At 49.3% G+C, this 21,618-nt stretch overlaps 1 protein-coding gene across 1 annotated transcript in view; it reads left to right on the top strand.

Annotated features, from left to right (window-relative positions):
- The window catches only part of PIGG (phosphatidylinositol glycan anchor biosynthesis class G (EMM blood group)), a gene marked incomplete at both ends in the record, with an annotated part of 40,727 nt that overhangs the window by 5,470 nt on the left and 13,639 nt on the right, over positions 1-21,618 (top strand). The window contains 7 exons of the mRNA XM_079704504.1: positions 3,449-3,658; positions 4,961-5,149; positions 6,060-6,201; positions 13,336-13,548; positions 17,349-17,566; positions 17,732-18,013; positions 19,252-19,709. Of these exons, the coding sequence (XP_079560630.1) occupies positions 3,449-3,658; positions 4,961-5,149; positions 6,060-6,201; positions 13,336-13,548; positions 17,349-17,566; positions 17,732-18,013; positions 19,252-19,709 (1,712 nt within the window). The remainder of the gene's footprint in view (positions 1-3,448; positions 3,659-4,960; positions 5,150-6,059; positions 6,202-13,335; positions 13,549-17,348; positions 17,567-17,731; positions 18,014-19,251; positions 19,710-21,618) is intronic.

Here is a 21,618-nt window from a genome sequence, read left to right on the forward strand (position 1 = left end):
GAAACCATAAAAAAGACGAAAAGATAACCCTCAGAATGGGAGAAAATATTTACAAATGAAGCAACTGACAAAGGATTAATCTCCAAAACTTACAAGCAGCTCATGCAGCTCAATATCAAAAAAACAACCCAATCCAAAAATGGGCAGAAGACCTAAATAGACATTTCTCCAAAGAAGACACACAGATTGCCAAAAAACACATGAAAATATGCCCAACATCACTGATCATTAGAGAAATGCAAGTCAAAACTACAATGAGGTATCACCTCACACTGGTCAGAATGGCCATCATCAAAAAATCTACAAACAGTAAATGCTGGAGAGGGTGTGGAGAAAAGGGAACCCTCCTGCACTGTTGGTGGGAATGTACATTGATACAGCCACTATGGAGAACAGTATGGAGGTTCCTTAAAAAACTAAAAGTAGAACCACCATGTGACCCAGCAATCCCACTACTGGGCATATACCCTGAGAAAACCATAATTCAAAAAGAGTCAGGTACCACAATGTTCATTGTAGCTCTATTTACAATAGCCAGGACATGGAAGCAACCTAAGTGTCCATCGACAGAGGAATGGATAAAGAAGATGTGGCACATATATACAATGGAATATTACTCAGCCATAAAAAGAAACGAAATTGAGTTATTGGTGGTGAGGTGGATGGACCTAGAGTCTGTCATACAGAGTGAAGTAAGAAAGAGAAAAACAAATGCTGTATGGTAGCACATCTAAAAAATCTTAAAAAAAAAAAAATGGTTCTGATGAACCTAGGGGTAGGACAGGAATAAAGACACAAACGTAGAGAATGGACTTGAGGACACGGGGAGGGGGAAGGGTAAGCTGGGATGAAATGGACAGTAGCATTGACATATATACACTACGAAATGTAAAATAGATAGCTAGTGGGAAGCAGCTGCATTAGCACAGGGAGATCAGCTCAGTGCTTTGCAACCATCTACAGGGGTGGGATTAAAGAGGGTGGGAGGGAGACGTAAGAGGGAGGAGATATGGGGATACACGTATGCATAGAGCTGATTCACTTTGTTATACAGCAGACACTAACACAACATTGTAAAGCAATTATACTCCAATAAAGATGTAAAAAAAAAAAAGAGGAAGAGTCACAAAAAGAAAAGAACAAACAGACATACAGAGAAATAAAAGGGACACATGCGAGACTGTGTCCTTTGAGTGACTGAGAGAACCACTAGCCTTAGTTCCTGTTAGCTTTCCAAAAGTTAAATGTCTCCTCAAACCTGACTGGACTTTCTGCTCGTGGGTACTCAGTATCCATAAAATAAATTCTCTTTTCTGCTTTCAAAAATAAAAATTAAAAAAAGCCATTGTCATTAAATTCGTCTTGGATAAATACACTGTATATCCAAACACTGGAGTACTTTGTAGCTGTTTTTAAAAAAGAAGGTGAAATACCTGTGTGTTTTCTGTGGAAAGGGGTTCATGATATGTTATTAAGTGAAAAAAGCAAGTTGCAGAACTATCTATATAGTTTGTTACCATTTTGGTAAAAAAAAAATACGTACTTTATATATTTCTGATTGTACATATACGGATGAAACGATACTCACCCAGAGTAACTGGTTACCTTTAGGAAGTAGAATTTTGGGGTGAAAGGCCACATTTAAAAAAATAACTTCATTGAGGTAGAATTTTCATACAATACAGTATAGTACAGTTTGATGAGATTGACCGAATATATACATCCATGCAACTCCCACCTCGGCTCTGGGTCCTGATTGCCACCCGGGAGTGCTGGTGGCTGTCACTGTTTTGCTGACTTGCTGAGGCTACTTCTAGAGAGTCTGTCTCTCCTGAAGTCCTGAAATGTATACTCACTGATGTCTCTGCTTGTTGTGTTTTTTTAAAATTCCTGGGGTTTTTTTTAAGCCACTCTTCCTGAGGGGCAGCCAGGTCAGGATGGCTGAGTGGTGAGCTAATGACTGGTCACACGTTGTGCTTAAACACCTTGAGGTGTGGCCTCCACTCTCTACAGGGGGTCTTTACATGTGGCTCCAGCCGTCAGCTCATCTTCAGGCAGTTTATGAGTCTTCCCTGACTCTCACTTTGTTTGAGCAGGGCCTCGTGTTCAGCTGGAAGGACCAGGCAACTAGGCCCTCTCTGTTCTCTCCTGAGTGTACACTCACCCTATGTGTGCACACAGCCTTCCAGATTCCAGGACCACGTGGGAGCTCACAGAAGCCTACCGCAGCGGTCCCATTCCCCAGACCCCCTTTCCAGACTTTTTCCTGTGTCTTACTACAACCAGCATTGAAGCCTCAGGTAGCTGTGATGTTGGCCTTCCCTGATTTCACCTTGTCCCTGGCATGGGGCTTCTCCGTGGAGTGCCAAATTGGGCAGGCCCCTCCTGGTCCTCATGGCTGCCACGTCACAGAACTGGGTGTACGGGAGGGGAGCAGCCCATGTTAAAACACCATAGGTACTCAGTTCTTACCGAAATGCGGAAGTGTTTTGGATAAGAACATTTCAATTTGTGTATATCTTCGTTGAGTTTTCAAAGTCTTGAAGGGGTTGCTTTTGACAGTTTTATCCAGTTTTATTGTTGCTCTTCAGGGAGAGGGTTTGCCAAGCTCCTCATTCTCAAAGTCCAAGATTAACTCATTTTTGCGTTACTTTGCTGTTAAAGAAGTCTTGGCAAAATTATTATACTTGTTAGCATTGTCCAGATTCCTCTTTATTTTCTTTGCACAGGTCCCTGGATGCCAGTGTTGTATGTTGTCAGCTAACTCCAGATCACGGAGACCCACGACCCATTTAGATTCTGCTAAAATGAGGGAGGTGGTTGATTTAATTCTATAGCAGAAAGATGTGAAGACATGTCACACCCACCTGCTCCTCCAAGAAATTATGGTGCTGAGTGGGGCGGGGAGGTGGCCCCACCAGCATCCCTGGGCGAGTTTACTGTAAGGATTCCTCAGAGTTCCTGTTTAGAGACTGCTTTCCTCCCTGGGTGTGTGGGAGGCTGTTCTTTCTCTCGGGGGTGGACAGTAGAATTGCTGGGTTTCAGGATCAGTGTGTGGAGTTTGCTTGTCACATGAAGCAGATCTGAAGCTTAGATGAGGACCTGACGGTGGGTTTGGGTATACAGACTGCATACCACCCTTTGCCATTTGTTTCATTTCTTATTATCCATGACTGCTTTTTTGACCACAGCCGTTTAGCTGCCCCACGGCCTCCTTTGTCCTCTCATCGGCTGAAATATGGTCAGTTCTTCACTTAACTGAGTTTGCTGGTTTTGCCAAGAATCTGTGTAGCTTTTCCCCCTTTGTCCTAATACTGACCCAGCCTTCAGCACTGGTGTTGCTTTAGCTTTATGCTTGCCTCTTCCATTCGTTGGAATCACCTTCGGTGCCTGTTCCCACGCTGTGCTTGGATTCTGTGGTCTGACTCCTGAATGCTTCCTTCTGCAGGCATTGATGACAGGGAGCCTCCCCGGCTTCATCGATGTCGTCAGGAACCTCAATTCTCCCACGCTGCTGGAAGACAACGTGATCACACGAGCAAAAGCAGCGGGGAAAAGAATCATCTTTTATGGAGATGAAACATGGGTGAAGTTATTCCCAAAGCATTTTGTGGAATATGATGGAACAACCTCTTTTTTTGTATCAGACTATACAGAGGTCAGTTTTTAAGAAAAATATATCCTATGAGACAGAGCCTGGTACTCTCTAACTTAGAGGCAACGTTGCTTTCTATGTGGCTTTTATCAATATACTGAAAATAGTATGGAGAGATTGAAAAAATTGTTCCTTCCCATAATCAGCTACAAGCCAGGACCATAAACCCTAACGCAGGTGTGAGCATAGTTCTCTGAGCCCAAAGCCCAGACCAGGTGAGCACCCGTTGACGGGTACCGGGGGTTGGGAAGGGCTTCCCAGGAGGAGCCGCTCAGCCAGAGTTTTGACAGGTGAGTGGGGCCTTCGCAAGTGGACAGAATGGGGTGGCAGAGTCTGCGAGGCAGAGCCTGAGGTCCCCACGGTCTGCCTGGGATCCTGCCTTGCTGCTGTTCTCCCGCGAGGGCGGCAGCATGACGGCAGACATGAGCTGGGCGAGCCTACCTGGTGCGGAGAGCGTCGGCCCTGTGCTGCGTGTGCAGCCTCCTATAAGGAGATTTAGACGCCCCCCCACCCCGTGTTGGCCCCGGGGCAGAGGGAGGCCCACAGGGCAAAGGCACCGTGCTTCTGAGCTGGCGTTGGATGGACCCGTTTGCTTGGCCCAGGGGAGCGCCTGCTGTCCTGTGCACACCGACACCCTTTGCCAAAGCTGACCGTGTAGACACAGCAGTCACTGCCCACCCTGTGTGTGACGGCTCAGAAGCACTTGTCTTTGTAGTAGATTCTCCAGTGGGAGGGAGGGGTCAGGGCTGACCTGGCTAGTGGCTCTGTCAGGGGCTGTGTGGCTGGGAACCGCTGAGCGTGTGTCTCTTTCTTCCCCAAACAGCCTTCTCGTAGGACACAGGCAGACGTCCCCAGCTTCACCCCGCTGGTTTCTTGAACTCTGGGCACTGTCCTGTTTTAGCCAACTGCCCTTAGCCCTCACTTGCCTCATAACAACCTGGCACCCATGTAACTTGGTTATCTGGTCAGCTTTAGTTTAAGCTCCAGTAGTGATCCTGAAGAATTGTTTTGTGAGAACAGCCTTTGTTCGTTTAAGTTATAATATGTTCTATCCATAAATTAGAGACATAAAAACAGTATTAGTGAAAGCTTAATCTAATGCAAACATTTTTTAAGACAGTTTTTATTTTGGGGGCTGGTTTGTTTGGTGTTTTGGTTTTGGTTTCGGTCTTTTCAAACTCCCATGAGTCCTAGTACCTAAAATCAGCCCGTAGATTTTAAAATGACCATAATCACTTTTCCTTGAAGAGTGAACACCAGGGAAATTAGGGAGGCTATTCATATGTACTCTTTTTCCCTTTAAAGGTGGATGATAATGTTACAAGACATTTGGATAGAGTATTAAAAAGGCGGGATTGGGATGTGTTAATCCTCCACTACCTTGGGCTGGACCACATCGGCCACGTTTCTGGGCCCAACAGCCCGCTGATCGGGCACAAGCTCAGTGAGATGGACAGCGTCCTGATGAAGATCCACACCTCTCTGCTCTCAGAGGTGGGCCTAGAATGTCAAGGTGCCAATGTTTCCTAGAAGAAATGTAGCTTCTAAAGTGAACTGGGGTGACCTGTGCGAGCTTCATACCTACCATCACTCAAGCAGCCTTCACCTACAGAGCACGTGCCGTGTGCCGGGCACCATACCCAGCAGCCCTGCAGAATAGCGGCTCTTAATATCTCTACCTGTTCATCCAGCTCATGTTTCCTGGAGGCCTTCTCTGTCACTGTTCCTGTCTGGGCATTTGTGGAGCTTAATCTCTAGCCAGGAGGGAAGAACACGAAGCATAATCAATGAGTACATAAGTATTGTAGACAGTGATTGGTGCCATAGCAGAACGTAGGGCAGGAGGAGGGCACAACATCTGAGAGAAAAGCTGTAATTTTAAACTGCATGGTCATAGCCGTCGTCCTTAAGGACGTGGGAGATGTGAGCCAAGACGAAGGGCAGGGGTGTCGATGCGCCATCTGTGAAGGTGTATTCCAGGTGAAAAAGCAGCAAGGGCGAGTCAAAGCCTGTCAGGTACATGCAGGGGCAGCAAAAGCCACTGGCCAGAGCCCCAGGGGCCAGGGGCAGCTCTGTTTGACAGATAAGGAGACTAGGGCATGAAGAGCAATGTGCCCAGGCTCCCATAGGTTGGAAATGGCAAAGACAGAAACCAAACCCTGATTCTCTGCCCTGAGAGGCCTAACACAACCCTCCTGTGCTCTGTGACCTCCATATGATTCCATTTGTTTTATTTATGACATTACTCGACGTTGACCGTTTGATCTGACTATAAGCTCATAGGTTAAAAAAAAAAAAATTTAGGAAGAGCTACTGTTTACAAAGTAAAGCTGAAATCTGAGAACACATGATCTTCTTTTCCCCAGGCTGGGTTCAGCTGAAATGTACTTCCTTTACCTTATAGGAGAGAGAGACTCTGTTACCCAATCTGCTGGTTCTTTGTGGTGATCATGGCATGTCTGAAGCTGGAGGTCATGGAGCCTCTTCTGTGGAGGAAGTAAACACTGCTCTGATCTTAATCAGCTCTGCATTTGAAAGGAAACCTGGTGAGAATTTGGGAATGTTTAACACTTTAAAACTATACTTTATTTCTTTGCTTTCTGTAGTTTGATTTTAATTTTAAAAACCATTTAACCGGGCTTCCCTGGTGGCGCAGTGGTTGAGAGTCCGCCTGCCGATGCAGGGGACACGGGTTCGTGCCCTGGTCCGGGAGGATCCCACGTGCCGCGGAGTGGCTGGGCCTGTGAGCCATGGCCGCTGAGTCTGCACGTCCGGAGCCTGTGCTCCGCAGCGGGAGAGGCCGCAGCGGTGAGAGGCCCGCGTACCGAAAAAAAAAAAAAAAAAAAACCATTTAACCATTTTTGGAAGCTGTGTAAGTTTAAAAAAAAAACCATGGACAAAGTGAGAATGAAAAATAATGGGACAAGGGCCAGTCAGGATTTGGAGTTTTCGTTTCTTGCCGATTCTTAAAATACAAATGTTCTTTTTGGGAATTGTGTGCTATGAATGTCACTGCCTCGATATCTGGAACTGTTCATAAAAAGTGCCAGTGGCTTAGAGACATCTGAAGTGCATGTATGAATTGAGAGAAACATAAAAATTTAAAGTTAAGAAACAGTATCCGTTATTTGAGACTATATCTTGAACAGCAACGTCAACGAGAACCACAGGAGTAGGACTGAGTAGGACTGTCTGAGGGCCCACGCTCAGCGCTCAGACACACCGCAGCTCTCCAGCCCCGACACGCCGGTGCCCTCGACCAGCACAGTACCTGTGCACGGCCTCTGCCCCCCCACGTCATCACACGCAGGCAGCCAGCTTACCAGCTGTTTCCACCCTGGACACTGGCTTCCCTCAGGTGACCCTTCAGCACCACTCGGCAGTGCTGACTCCTAGCCCTGGGACCTCCACGTTTCTGGTTTCCCTCTACCTCTCACTTTGCTGTCCAGTCTTCTTTGCAGGTTTAGCCTTGCCCCGGCCTTTTTACTGCACTGCCTCTGTTTCATTCTGCGTCCACTCCTGAGATGATCTCATCCACTCCCATGGTTTTAGTTGCCATGAATAGGCTCACACCTGTCAGATTTATCCCTCCAGCTATCTCCTCTTTTCCAACCTCCAGACTGTCTACTCCACTGCCTACTGATGCCTCCACTTGGATCTTCCACAGACCAAGCAAATGTGACTTCACCTGCAATCTGCCCTCCCTATTTCCCCGTCAACAGATGGCGCCATTCACGCGGCCCTTCAAGTAGGAAACCTGGGCGTCCACCTTGATCTGCCCTCTCCCTGCTCCTCGCATGAGCCAGACTGTCCCGGCTCCCAGCTCCCATACGCGCCACCTTTCAGTAGCTGAACCTTGGATACAGTAAAAATCCTACGTGAGACTTCTCGCCTACCTCACAGCTTTGTCTTGAGCCACATTCCCCATTACTCACTGAATCCTGGCTTCTCCCGCGGGACCTCCAAGTGGTAACTCTTCCTCACCTGCCGGACCCCGTGCTTCTCAGCACCTCAGCCTGCTCATACACTCGTCCGTGGTCTCAACCAAAAAACTAAACTGCCTTCCTTCCGGTCGTCTCACAGTGCTCGTATATTCTACCATCATCCTTCACGTGGTTTGTAATCACAGCCTGAATCGCGTGGTTTGCGTCCATCTCTCTCCTTGCTGTGAGCTACACTTGGGCAGAGCAGAGTCTGTTTTATTCATCACTGTATGCCTTGGGCCTCAACATTGCCTGGCATTTGATGGACGCTGAAAAAATTTATGGAGTGAATGAATCTTCCACTTGAGTGGGAATTGGTTGAGGAAGAAGCTCCACCTGTTTCCTTTCGTCTTTTTACAGCACTGCCTCCTCTTGCATGTCTGACCTCCTAAGGTATAAGTTTTTGGCTCTTGTAACCTGAGCCTTTCCTGGGTGCCCAGCTGGAGCCTGCCTTCCAGTGAGTGCACACGGTGCCCATCAGAGCACTGGCCTCCATACACCCAGCTTTCCTGCTCTGCACACCCAAAGCAGGGTCCCGTGGGGCTCCTCTACCTCAGTGAGAACCCCAGGCCAGAAACACCCTCTCCATCCATCTGTCCACCCATTCAGCAGAGGGGTACTGAGCACCCACGGTAGGCTAGGCACTGTGCTGGCACTACAGACAGGGAGCTTATAGTCTGGGGGGAAAAGAGACAACTAAGCTGGCGTGCTTTTATTATAGGAATGCTAGGGTTATTATTATTATTTTTTTTGGCAGTACGCGGGCCTCTCACTGTTGTGGCCTCTCCCGGTGTGGAGCACAGGCTCCGGACGCGCAGGCTCAGCGGCCATGGCTCACGGGCCCAGCCGCTCCACAGCATGTGGGATCTTCCCGAACCGGGGCATGAACCCGTGTCCCCTGCATCGGCAGGCAGACTCTCAACCACTGCGCCACCAGGGAAGCCCTGTTAGGGTTATTTTTAACTAAAGTGCTGATGTTTCATTGCTCAGATGGGTATTTAAGGATCTCCTCCCTGGGAGGCCTGACACATCTTCAGATAGGAAGGGCCAGGGCGGCTGTGCATAGGAGCTGCCTGCATGGGATGCTCACATGGCAGACCTCAGTGCCAACAGTGAGTCTGAGCTCTTTCTTATTTTGTTTACTTGTTTGTTTGCTTTAAGAATAGTTATATTGTCTTCTCATCACGCTTATTTTTTGAGGCTTTTAGTTCATTCAGAGTTGGTTAGCCATCGTCATTGTCAGTTTTGGGACATATCACCTCTTTAGTGGTCACCCCCACTTCCCCCAACCCAGTAACACACCCACCCCCAGCCACTGGCAATCACTAATCTACCTGTCTCTACAGATTTGCCTCTTCTGGACATTCCATATAATAAATGTAGTGTATAAATGGTCTTTTAATAAATGGACCATGTAGTAAATGGTCTGTGTGACCAACTTCTTTCAGTACGGTAATGTTTTCAAGGTTCATCCACATTGTAGCAGGTGTCAGGACTTCATTCCTTTCTATTGCTGGATAGTATTCCATTGTACAGATGTACCACATTTGTTTATCCATCCATCCATCAGTTGATGAATATTTGGGTTATTGCTACTTTTTGGCTATTATGAATGATGCTGTTGATGATATTTATGAACAAGTTTCTGTGTGGACATGTATTTTCTTATGGTGTTATTTTCTTTCTCTAGTACAGCTTCGCTTCTCTTTCCCTGTGCTATTGTGGTCAGATACATTCCATTTCTATATGTTGTAGGCTGACAACATATACATATGTATACAGACACACATATATGGTTTTATATATACATATATATGGTTCTATATAACTGCTTTGAAATTTAAGAGAAAAAATATGTATTTATGTTGTCTTTTATAACTATAATTTCTGATACTCTTTGCTTTTTTTTTTTTTTTTTTTAGACTGGATCCAGATTACCATCTGGAGTCACTAGCTTTCAGCCTGAAGAACTTCCTTTAGTATTTCTCGTAAGGCAGGCTTGCTAGCAATGAATTGTCTTTTTTGCTTTTTTAGTCTGTGGATGTCTTCATTTCACCTTGATTTTTTGAAAGGTAGTTTTGCTGGATGTAGGATTCTTGGTTGACTGGTCTTTTTCTTTCAGCTCTTTGCATATGCTGTCCTACTGCCTTCTGGCCTCTGGTTTCTGATGAGAAATCAACCATTAATCTAATTAGGTTCCCTTCTTTCCCTCTTTGTCTTTCAACATTTTTATTATGTTTGTTAGTTTGTGTTTGTCCAACTTGGAGTTCATCGAGCTTCTTGGTTCTGTCGATTTGATGTTTCCCATCAAATTTGGGAGATTTTTTGTCTGTTTCTCAGGTTGCATAATTTTTATCAGTCTGTCTTTAAATTTGCTGATTCTTCTGCCAGTTGAAAATCTCCCATTGAGCCTTTACAGTGAATATTTCATTTTAGTTATTATATTTCTCAACTTCAGAGTTTCCATCTGGTTCTTTTTTATAATTCCTGTCCCTTTGTTGATAATCTCTATTGGATGGCACACTGTCATCATACCTTCCTTTACTTCTTTACGCATAGTTTCCTTTAGTCCTTTGAACAAATTTACGATGACTGCTTGGAAGACTTTGTCTATTAACTCTGACATCTGGGCCCTTCCCAGGAAGGTTCTGTTGCCTGCTTTTTTTTCTCTTTGAATTGTACTTTCCTGTTTCTTGGCATAATTGCTTGGAGTTTTTGATGAAAACTGAACATTAAGTACTATATTGCAGTAACTCTAGCTACTGCTCCCCTCCCCTCCAAGGGCCTGTTGTCATTGTTTGCGTGTTGATTTGTTGAGTACCTTGGCTGGACTGCTCCAGGGAAGCCTTGACCCCCGTGTGTAAAGTCTGCTGTCGTTCCTGTGAGGGCACCGTGCCCTGGGAGCCAGCAGAGCTCTGTGACGGTCACTTTCTGTGGTGGCTCTAAGCTGTTGCCTCTCTTGCTGCCACACCCACCCAGCTGTTGGCTCCCCTTATTGCAGGATGATTGCTGTCTCATTTTCAACAATTTATAATCAATGTGCTTTGCAGTCTGGTCTCATCCTATTTGGGCCACTTTGCAGAAGTCATTTCGAGGCCAGTCTTTGAGTCTGTTCTGATGCCAGGGGAGCCCTTCTTAGCTGTCTTTTCTCCCTGATCCTCTCTGGTAAACTTCTAGCCGGACTGTGGTTTAGCCTGTTGCTCTCATGAAGCTGCCAGCTTCCTCTTAGTTGCTTACCTCCAAAACCTTCACAGTTTTCAAGAGCATCCTTAGGCTTGAATTCCCCACATTCTTTTTAAAGTGATGTCAGTTCTTGTTGATACGTCTCTAAGTCTCTTCTAATTTATAGGTCTCCACCCCCATCCTCTTTTTTTTTTTTTTTTTGCGGTACGCGGGCCTCTCACTCTTGCGGAGTACAGGCTCCAGACCTGCAGGCTCAGCGGCCATGGCTCACGGGCCCAGCCGCTCCGCGGCATGTGGGATCTTCCCGGACCAGGGGCACGAACCCGCGTCCCCTGCATCGGCAGGCGGACTCTCAACCACTGCGCCACCAGGGAAGACCCCCATCCTCTTTTATTATGATTATCTGTTGAAGAACCTGGTTAGTTGTCCTGTGGAGTCTCTCTCTGCATTGTCTGCTAACATGTTCTTTGCTCATCTGGTAAATCCCACCTGACCTGGAGTCATGAGCAGATTCAGATCCTGTTGGTTTGGTTGGTTTGGACCAGACTCTTTCTAGCAGGAGGCACAGAGTGTCCGACTTGTCTGCTGTGTGGTGATGTCAGTAGCCACTGGTGACCACCTAGGGCCACTAATTCACTATAGGTTACAAATAGTGATGTTTTAATTCTGTAAGTCCTTTTGTTTCCCCATTAATTAGCCAAAATAATTCAGTAAAGAGAATCTTCCCCCATCTACTTTTTGGTTACCCAGCATTACCATTTATATAAGAGAGAGGAGGTAAATGATGGCTTATTCTTCCCAATTAATTCCCAGTTTCAAATCAGTGAATTAGCTCACTGTGAGTTCACTAGCTGCTTCAACTATGACCAATGAGTTTTTATTTTTATTTTTGGGACATTTTGAACTCATGGATTTAAGCTTATTTTATTTGTTTCAATTCACTATAGATACTATTTAATATTATTTAATATTCAGTTTGTCCCGTCTTTGGAAACTGGGAGCATCTTCACATGACCTCCTGAGTCCTTCTGACCTTACGGTCCCAGAGGCCTTAGTATCTCTGAGGGCTCTGTTGCTGTCTAGTCTGAGAAGGTGTCCCAGCCACTTGTGCACAAGCCCTTCCCTGGACCTGAAATCAGCTGCTTCTCCAAGATGCCCTGGTTCCTTTCAGCGGAAAGGGGTCTTTGAGGACCACCGTCTCACAGCTAGCAGTGCTCATGCATACTGGCTTACTCATTTCTGTACAAAGTGAGGAAATCTTTTTAAAATAAAATCGATCTTGAGTTCATATTGATAACTTGCACTTCACTTCACTGCTGTAAAATTGCCTCCTGAGATCTTTCACCTGTACTGTCTTCCTCCCGAGCTTAGAATCATGGTTGTCAGTACCCTCTGATCTGACAGAGTATCACGTGAGACCCTCAGTAGTCTCAGCACAAGACCAGCACCATCACTAATATCAGAGCAAAAGCAATTTAAGGTGGGGTTTTTCTTTTGGGTTTTGCTTTGTTGCAGATCAAAACACCTAATGTAAGAAAATTCTAGAAGAAAACAAATAATATTGTTGGGTGGAAATGTTCTTCTGAGTGAACCCAGAAGCCATCATTAGTAAATGGTTGGTCAAGAAAAGATTAATACATCTCATCAAATTAAAAAGAAAAATTGTATACAGCCAGAAATTGCCACAATCAAAGTAAAACCTTTATAAACTCACACTAGAGTATCTAAGAGACTTGCACCAGCACTGCTTCTCCCGGGTAGACTCTCCTGGTGACCCCTCAGCCCCCAAGACCTGCATTGTAGCTTCTGAGGTCTGTGGGCCAGATGCTCTCTTTACAGATGACAAAATTCTGAGTTTCTTGTCCAAAGCCTCCCACTGGATGGTGGCACAGCAGGAGCCTGAGCCCAGTGTCCTGACGTCGCACCCGTTCTCCTGGCAGGAATTCGGAGGCTGGCCAGCCACTGCTGGGCCTTGGACTTGTTGGTAGGCGGTGTCTCGCTTGTCAGAGTTCGTTATGGAACTTGGCCCAGCTGGACCCAGCCTTGTTCTGCTCTCCCCAGTAGAGGCACCTGCTGCTGCTCAGGATGCGCGGAGAAGTCTGCATCAGCTTCCCTGTGGGGCTGCGTGGACTGCTCTGACTGCAGCGGGGCAGGGCCGCCAGAGATCCACCCTCACCCTCGTTCAGCAGGGTGACCATTGACCTCACCGAAGTGAACATCCCTCGCCATCCACCCCACGTTCTGAAACTCGCGTGGTGTTGAGTTTCCTGCGTTAGTGCCTCTCCCGTGTATTGTGTGCTGCTTTTTAGGGAGGCACCAGGCTCCGCAAAAAATGAGTATTCAATGTTTTTACTGACGTGAAAACCAATGATGTGGTTTCTGTCTGAATCTACACAGGACAGTTTGAAGAGATGGGTGGTTTGACTTACATTACTTGTAGAAGGTCAAATTCAAGAGTGACTACCATCACACGTGTCCTAGAGCCTGTCACTTAAACTGTTTTCTTTTTTCTAGGTGACGTCAGACATCCAAAGTATATTCAACAGACTGATTTGGCTGCAACACTATCAATAGGGCTTGGTCTGCCGATTCCAAAGAGCAGCATCGGCAGTCTTATATTCCCAGTTGTAGAAGGAAAACCAATGAGGGAACAACTGAGATTTTTACATTTAAATGCAGTACAGCTTAGCAAGTTGTTGCAGGAGAATGTTCCATCATACAAAAAAGGTAAGCCAGTTAGTAGCTGCTAACATCTGTTAGGCTGTGTGTGTGTTTCCATTGCGCCCGATGTCTTCCTGATGTTCCCGTGGTGTGCACTACAGCAGTCTTTGACTGTGTGTTCCTTTTTATTAGAACCCTGACTATCACCATTAGCAACACCCACAGATGCAACCATGTAAGTCAAAATCTTTCATAAATTTACTTATTCAGCAAGTGCTGAATTTTTTTCACTAAGTTCCTATTTGGCCAGGGGCTGTTGAAAGCACTAGAGACACAGCAGGAGGAGAGCTCTGCCCTCGTGGAGCTTATCATCCAGAGCGGGCGAGAGAGAAGAGCAACAACAGATGTCAGATAGTGATGGGCGCCTTAGGAAAAGGCTCAACCAGGGAAGGGTGGGGATGCAGGTGGGCGAGGCCCACTGGGGCAGGTTGGCCTGGGAGGGAGCCTTGTGGCAGACGCAGAGTCTTGTGGTGGGGCTGTGCCTGCACAGTCAAGGAGTGACCAGGGGCCCGAGTGGCTGGCACTGGCGGAAGGCAGAAGGAGATGAGGTCTGAGGGGTGAGGGCCTTTTGGACGTTGAAGGGGTTCTCACTTCCATTCTGAGTAAGTGGGGAGCTCCTGCAGGGTGTTGTGCAGAGCTGAAACCTTCCACTTGCATTCTCAGAGGCTCTCTCAGGTGCCCGTGTGGAGGGCTCTGTGTTGTGCTGCAGCAGAGCCAGGAGGCTGGTGTGCTACTTCAGCGCAAGGGGAGGGAGCAAGGGCCCAGGCAGTGGGATCCGGGACAAATGGTTGGTTCTGGATCTGTTTGGAAGGCAGCGCAAGCAGGTTGGCTGATGCACTGGATGTGAGGTGAAGCAATCCAGAGACATAAGGAACAACTTGGGGTTTGCAGCTGAACGGTGAAAGGATGCAGTGACTATCACTGAGGTGGGGAAGGCTGTGGGAAGAGAGGGCTTGCAAGGCAGGGTGCTTGTGTGTATGCTGGGGGGCCGGGGCGGGATCATTGTCCACGAAGCCAAGTAAAGAAAGAATTTCAAGAAGGAGAGAGTGAGCAGATGTGTTGAATGGGGTTCAAGGTAAAATAAAATGAGGAATTGAGGGGACTTCCCTGGCGGTCCAGTGGTTAAGACTCCACACCTCCACTGCAGGGGGCGTGGGTTCTATCCCTGGTCCGGGAGCTAAGATCCCGCAAGCCACGCGGTGTGGCCAAAACTAAAATGAGGAACTGAGAACTGTCCACTTATATGGCAGGTGAGGTCTCAGCAACTTTGCTGACAGAGCGGTTCACGTGGAGACAGCCTGGCTGGCGTGGGTGCAGGTGGGGACCAGGGACAGGGCAACGGTCTGGCATCTAAGGTGGATGGGGCCCAAGCGGGGTGTGTCCTTAGTTTTAAGCTGCGAGAAACTGGAGGGTGTTTATATCTTGGTAGGACAGCTCCCCAGGACCATACTTTCAATCAGTTTACTCTGACCCATCCAGGGACGTCAAGGCTAATATTTGACGCTGGTGCTGGGGCTCGTTGGGAAATGCAGAGGAGGTCACCTCCCAGTTTGAGGCAACATTTGATGGGATGTTGGCAGGTTTTCCTACTTGAAGTGGTGGGATACTGCCCAGTGGAGTGAATGCCTGTGAGTTTGTGGGGAGATGTAAACTGACGTTGAGTTGGTTGTGGAAGACACACCCTGCCAGCGGGGAGTGGTTGGGAACCAGATGTCCTGAATGGCAGGAGGGCATGGGGAGCATCAGCTCTTAGATCGTGAGACAGCCCCGCCAGCAACTCTGTCAAAGGTGAGGCCCGACCACCGTGCACATTTCAGTGCAGACCAGAGGCAAATAACGTATGAGTTTCGTAGCTTTTGCAAATCTGTTGTTGTTGGTAGCGTGTGTCCTTTCTCCTGTACCAACAACTAATAAAAACGAAAACCAAAAAACAGTGGGGTCGTTTGCTTATTTCAGGGATAGCAGGGTAGGGAGGATTGAGCACTGCAGTGGCTGTGGCTGTAATGAGCCTGTGACATGAACAGAGGGCAGTCCCCGGAACGAGAAAGCACCCCCAGGGCCTCACACCCCCATCCAGGATGCCCGTCATCTGCACCATCAGTGACAGTGTTTCCTGAAGCAAAGCTGGGTACATGTCTGACAGGGAAATAGATGTCAAGGCCTGCCATGATATCCACCCCAGTCTGATGCAACTCGCTCGTCTGACCACTTTTTGGTTGTAGTGGGGGCTATTATCACCTTTGGACCTTTGTGTGTGCTCTTCCTGCTGATTGGATGCTGTTCTACCTGTTCCACTGGTTAGTTCCTGGGCATCCTTTACATTTTAGCTTCACTGTCAGACCTCCCTTGTCCCCCACGCTCAACCCCATTCTTAAGTCAGTTCCCTTTCCGTTACCAAGGGTCTCTCACTATTCCATCTATAGTATATTTTCCCTCCGTAGTATTTTTCACTATTTGTAGTTGCACGCATGTGTGACAACCCTGCTGGATCACAGACCCACATTGGCAGGACCTATCCTGATGCATCTAGCATGTAGTCAGTGTTCAGCCCATTTTTGTTTGGACGCATGCACAGGTGCCCCCATGTCTTTGACTTTGGGGTGGTGGAATGTAGCAAGTACGGGTACCAGCTTGGATCCAGACTTCAACCCCAGCTCTCACCTGCCTGCCCATGAGCGGGTGTCTGAGTTGCCTCCTCTCTGAAATGGGCGTCTAACCTTTCCAGTCCCATAGGTCACGGGGAGAGGACCTGAGTGAGGGCTTAGGGTCGTGCCTGCCACCAGCATTTGGTACGGGTCAGCTGGCTCCAGCAGCAGTGGTGGGGCTGCAGGCATCGGGGCCCACGCTCAGGGATTGTGCTGTGAGGTTGCCGGGCTATGATCAGGGAAGGCGGGGTGAGTGCACTGCTGGTGGACTGGGCCAAGGCCCCTGAAAGGCATGGCCCAGACCACCTTGGAACAGCTCTGCTTGAAGTTGAAAGAGCATGTTAAGTACCAGGGAGTCTCAGAAAAGAAGTTCTTGCTCTGCCGACCAGCCGAGTTACAGGTGAGTCTGGTCCAGCCCTGAAAAGAAGGAAGGCAAGCCCCCTGGCCTTGGGTGGCACGCCACTGTCGTCCCCAGTGGGGAGCCAGCTGCAGCCGGGGCTGGGCTCCATCCATGAGCCATCACACAGCCCTGGCTTTATGTCAGCCGTGGATCGTTCAGCTGGCGTGGTGCATGGGAGACATAGCTCAGCATTGTGGTAGGAGGGCTGGGAGACTGCCAGCCCTTCCCAAAGAAGACTGGTGAAGAAGGGAAGCAGGTGAAAGAGGGGCGCTGACGGTGAAAGGCAGGAGGGGCCGGCCTGCCTTGGGGAGGGGGATGGGGTGGAGCAGGCGTCAGGCCACTGCCTGCCCCGTCCTCACCCAGAGCGTGAGAGTCGGAAGGATTTTGTAGAACTGAGGGCCTTCTCGTGCAGTGCATTTCTGGGGTGTTTTATATTGCACCTTGAGGAAGAAGAGTGGAGAGAGAGAAGGGGGAGGAGGCGGCAAGCGGGAGGCAGAGAAGGAGGGGCCGAGCGGCGGGCAGACGCTGCTGTCCGTGGCGTGCACCGAGGGCTGGCTGGCAGGAAGGACGGCAGAGGACGGGCTGGCTTCATCTGTTGGGGTTTTACCGGAGGTGTTGGCGGCTACCCCCACCCCTGGAGTTCATCTTGGTTAGGTGTCAGGCTCTACCATGTGCCATGAATAACTGAGGACTCTGAGATTACAATTACACATGTGCGTGCATGTCGGTGATATATGTGTGTTGCCTTTTCTTCTTGTCAGAGCCTGGATTTGAGCAGTTTAAAGTGTCAGAAAGGTTGCACGGGAACTGGATCAGACTGTACTTGGAGGAGAACAACTCAGAAGTCCTTTCCAACCTGGGAAGCAAGGTTCGCAGGCAGTACTTGGACGCGCTGAGGACCCTGAGCCTGTCCCTGAGCAGACAAGCAGCCCAGTATGACGTCTACTCCATGGCGGTGGGGACCGTCCTGGTCCTGGAGGTATGGCTGCCTGTGCAGTGTTGCGGCTCCGCTGTTAAACTGAGCAGCTAGCTCGGCCGGGATTTGGTAGTTCAAAGGATGTAGAGTACTAGTGTTTCTAAAAAAGAGAAAGGAGAGCCCCCTGTGTGTTGATGTCGCGGACACCACTGCTGTTTCCTGTTGCAGGTCCTCGCCCTGCTCCTGCTCAGCGTCCCCCAGGCGCTGAGGGGCAAGGCCGAGCTGGACGTTCCTCTGCTGTCGCCCGTGTTCTCTCTGCTCTTTTACCTGCTGCTCCTGGTTCTTGCAGCGCTCCACGTCGTCGTGTGCACCTCCTCGGGCAGTTCGTGCTACCTGTGCAGCCTCCCATGGCTGACGGCAGGCGGAGTGATGGTGCTGATTTCCACACTGCTCTGCGCAGTCATATCTGCTCTCACCAGGATGTTTGCCGGTGGAAAGCGTCTGAGTAAGGTAAGGCTGGCTTTCCAGATAGGCTGTTCTTGTTACTCCAGCTGATGAGACGCGGGTTAAGCCCCTGGTGTGTACCAGGCATGGTGCTGATGGGAGCTGAGGAAAGGGCCCACCCTTCATAGGAGCCGACAGGACGTGCTCACAGTGGCTGGTCTCCCGGCTCCCTGAGATCCCGACTTCACACGCTCAGACCTGTGCTATCAGGTCTCATGCCTTCCTTCTCAGTTAGAAAGAAAGGGTCTCTGGGACTGTAACCAGGGGACTGTGCAGAGCGGCTGGCACAGAAGGACAGGCAGCTGGCTGACGGGGGGTCAAGAGGAGAGAGACCCCGTCCTCATCCTGCCTCATAAAATACACTTTCCTGTTCTAGACTGATGTTTTCCTTTAGAATTCTTGCAAGCCTTTGGCCTCTGACACCTTCATTCATCAGCTGATTGTGGTGGCAGGGTGGCGAGAGAGAGGTGGGCAGTCCCAGTTGGTCCACAGTGTGCAGAGCCCGAGGGACCCAGTGCAGCTCCTCATCACAGGGCCACAGACGCCCCCCCACCCCACCCCGCCGCAACCTGTGTGTTGTCGTTTAGCACACATACCTCTCCCCACTGGAGCATGGGCTTCCCTAGAGCAGTCTGGTTCTCCAGGGCCTGACCAGGGTCACAGTAGCAAGCTTTGTCATGTACTCGCTGCACACCGTTAGTAGAACAAATATTGAGTAGTATTGAATGACGGCCATTGAGTCTTCATTTTACTTTAAATGCTTTAAATTAGTGTATTTAAGGGCTAGTACTGTGATGCCAACCGTTGTAATGGAAACTCTCTGGATTTCTGGAAACTTCTTGGAGAACTTAGGTGTCTGGTTTGGTGGAATATACCCTTGGGGCTCTTTGGTTTCGAGTAGCAGGCAGTGGCTCAGAGGGCAAGGACGGTGCAAGAAGGGACAGGCCTGGGACTGGTGGGCGAGCGCTGCAAGCTCTGGCACTGCCGAGATGGTTTGGGTCCAGACATCTGCAGTCTCCTTGTCACTCAGCTTAGGACTTGCAGTCCAGGGGAGGACTGCCCTGCTGTTTCCACGTCCTCCTGGCGGTGCTCGGGGGGACAGGGAGGAGTGCGTGCCGGGCGTGAGGAGCAGCAAGTGTCTGTCACAGCAGGTTAGGTTCTGTGAGCGGAAGCTATAAGCTCGGGCAGCAAGAAGATGTGCTGTTCAGATTCTTCCCTTACAAAATACATTTTCCTTTTTACAGAATCCACCTCAATCCAACTCAAGGTGGTCGGAGTTAGATCTTCTCATCTTGCTGGGGACCGTGGGCCACATGTTGAGTCTGGGCGCAAGCAGCTTCATCGAAGAGGAGCACCAGACATGGTACTTCCTCGTCAACACGCTGTGTCTAGCTCTGTGCCACGAAATCTACAGAAACTGCTTTCTGGGAGACGACTGTGCGCCTCAGCGTTGGCCGCATGCGGGAGAGGAGTTTGATGGGGTCTCAGCGGCCCCACAGGTCAAGAGCACTGGCCCTGACGTGTGGGAGCTCGACAGAGCATCCAAGCACCCCTCTCCCCTGGAAGCGCTCAGAGGCCCTGAAAGGTGGATGGTGCTGGCCAGCCCGTGGGTGATTCTGACCTGCTGCCGGCTGCTTCGGTCACTGAACCAGACAGGTGTGCAGTGGGCCCACCGGCCTGACCTGGGGCACTGGCTCACCAGGTGAGAGCATAAGCCGTGGCCTCGGGCCAGACCCTCCATAGGCCTGTTTTTCATATTCAGGATAGAAATGGTATTTGAGGTCTGAAGAAATAGAAAACTAACCCATAATTTGACATTGAGAGGCGAATTTATTTGAGGCTAGCTTGATAGTTTGGTTTTTTATTGCTGAATCACTGTAAGTGTTCCTGTTTGAGAACCTGTGAATTTTAAAATGATCACTGCAGCAGGATGTAGTTTGTCACTCGCTGCCCTGTCCCCGACGGTGCAAGGCTGGGGTGACAGGCTGGCAGGGCATGTGTCCAGGAGCCCTTGGGAGAGTGGCTTTGCCTTCTGTGCTTCCGCCCTTCTCTGTCCTCCTTCCTCTCTCCCCGCCCCCAGGAAGGGCAGCTGCATTGATTGGAGCCTGTAGGTGAGTCTTCAGTCTCCTCTGAGGCCTCTTACGAGTGGCTGGGAAATGTAGTAGAAAGTATAGCAGATACAGAGGATTGAAGTACAGAGAAGAAACTAGGACAGGAAAGACCAACATTTGGCTATATCATAAGTTTTACTCTCTGTCAGTGAAGGCTTAGAAAACTAAAGTATGGGAACAGTGAAATGAAAAAGTATTTCCGAGAGCGACAAGGGTCACTGTCGGATCGCTGGTAACAGCTTCTGTGAGAATTGTCAGCAGGAAGCAGGACTCAGGAAGGTCGTAGACACGTTCCTAAAGGAGGAAGTGCCAAAGGAAAGAACAGGAAGTGCTCGCTCCTGCTCGTGGTTCGGGAACTTCAGTTAGATAACAATGTGTGGTTTTATACGTGATGAGGGAGGGGCCAAAAGCCCAGGCTTGGCGAGCACCGCGCGGTCCTGGGACCACACGCTGGCACAGTCCTTTTGGAAGATACCTGGAATTATGCATCAAAGGCCATAAGATTGTTTATTCCCCTGGCCAAATAATCCTCATGATAAATTTCTCCCGAGTGTTAACAATACTAGCAAACCTTCGGCAGCCATAGTAATCACAGGTAGGTTTTTCAGGTTCCTGCTGTGTGCCCACTCATTTCATTTTCACAGCAACCCTGAACAGAGGGCGCTGGCCTGTCTGCGCTTGGGGTGTGAAAGCAGAGGGGAGCTGAGGCAGCACCAGGCGGAGCCAGAGCATGTGAGGATGAGAGCGTGTGCTGGGGCAGCACAGCCACCTCACTTCTTCTTTTCCTGGGAACTTGCAGCGCTGCAGGAAGATTTGCTGATTTCCACCCAGAGATGCACTAACATGGCGTGCCGGGATGCCCCCACCACCCCTGGCCCACTCTCCAGGGTGCAGCTGTGCCCACTCCTGGGTCTAGACCCTCCTCCGGCACGCTGGACCCCCACCCCTTTCCGTCAAGGGTGCTCCCCTCCTGCAGCACGATTCTCCCTGTCAGTTTGTAAAGAGGCTGCAGTTTCGGTGATTTCCTCCTCCAGGGCAGAGCCTTCAAGAGACGCCCAAAGTCGCCGTCTCTATGCTCCATTTTCCATTTGTGACAATTAACAATCCAGGATCTGCATGGAACATGCAGCTTACAGAGCAACAACAGAGGCCCCAGTGTGGCCCCCATCACTATCTGCCATTCCCGGGACCCACGCCCTGACACTGGCCTCCTTTCCTCTGCATCTTTCCAAGTTAGTTTTTCCGTATGGCATATATATACCTTGGCTTAACAGCTATCGAATATTTGGGCTTTGTGAGCGTGAGCTGCAGTGAATAGAAGAGGAAAGAGCCCTGCCTTCCCAGGGCACAGCTCACAGAGGTATCAGGGAGTGGTGGGCAAGGGCCAGGCAGAGAGAGGGCCTGTGGCAGCTGTGCCCAGCCTCTTCACTGAGTCTCCCCACCTGGGAGAGGGCAGACACTCCTGAGTGAATCTGCCTGCACTGACGAGTGAGTGGAAGA

This window comes from Hyperoodon ampullatus (genome assembly GCF_949752795.1).
Source record: "Hyperoodon ampullatus genome assembly, chromosome: 1".
In the NCBI taxonomy this organism is placed as follows: domain Eukaryota; kingdom Metazoa; phylum Chordata; class Mammalia; order Artiodactyla; family Ziphiidae; genus Hyperoodon; species Hyperoodon ampullatus.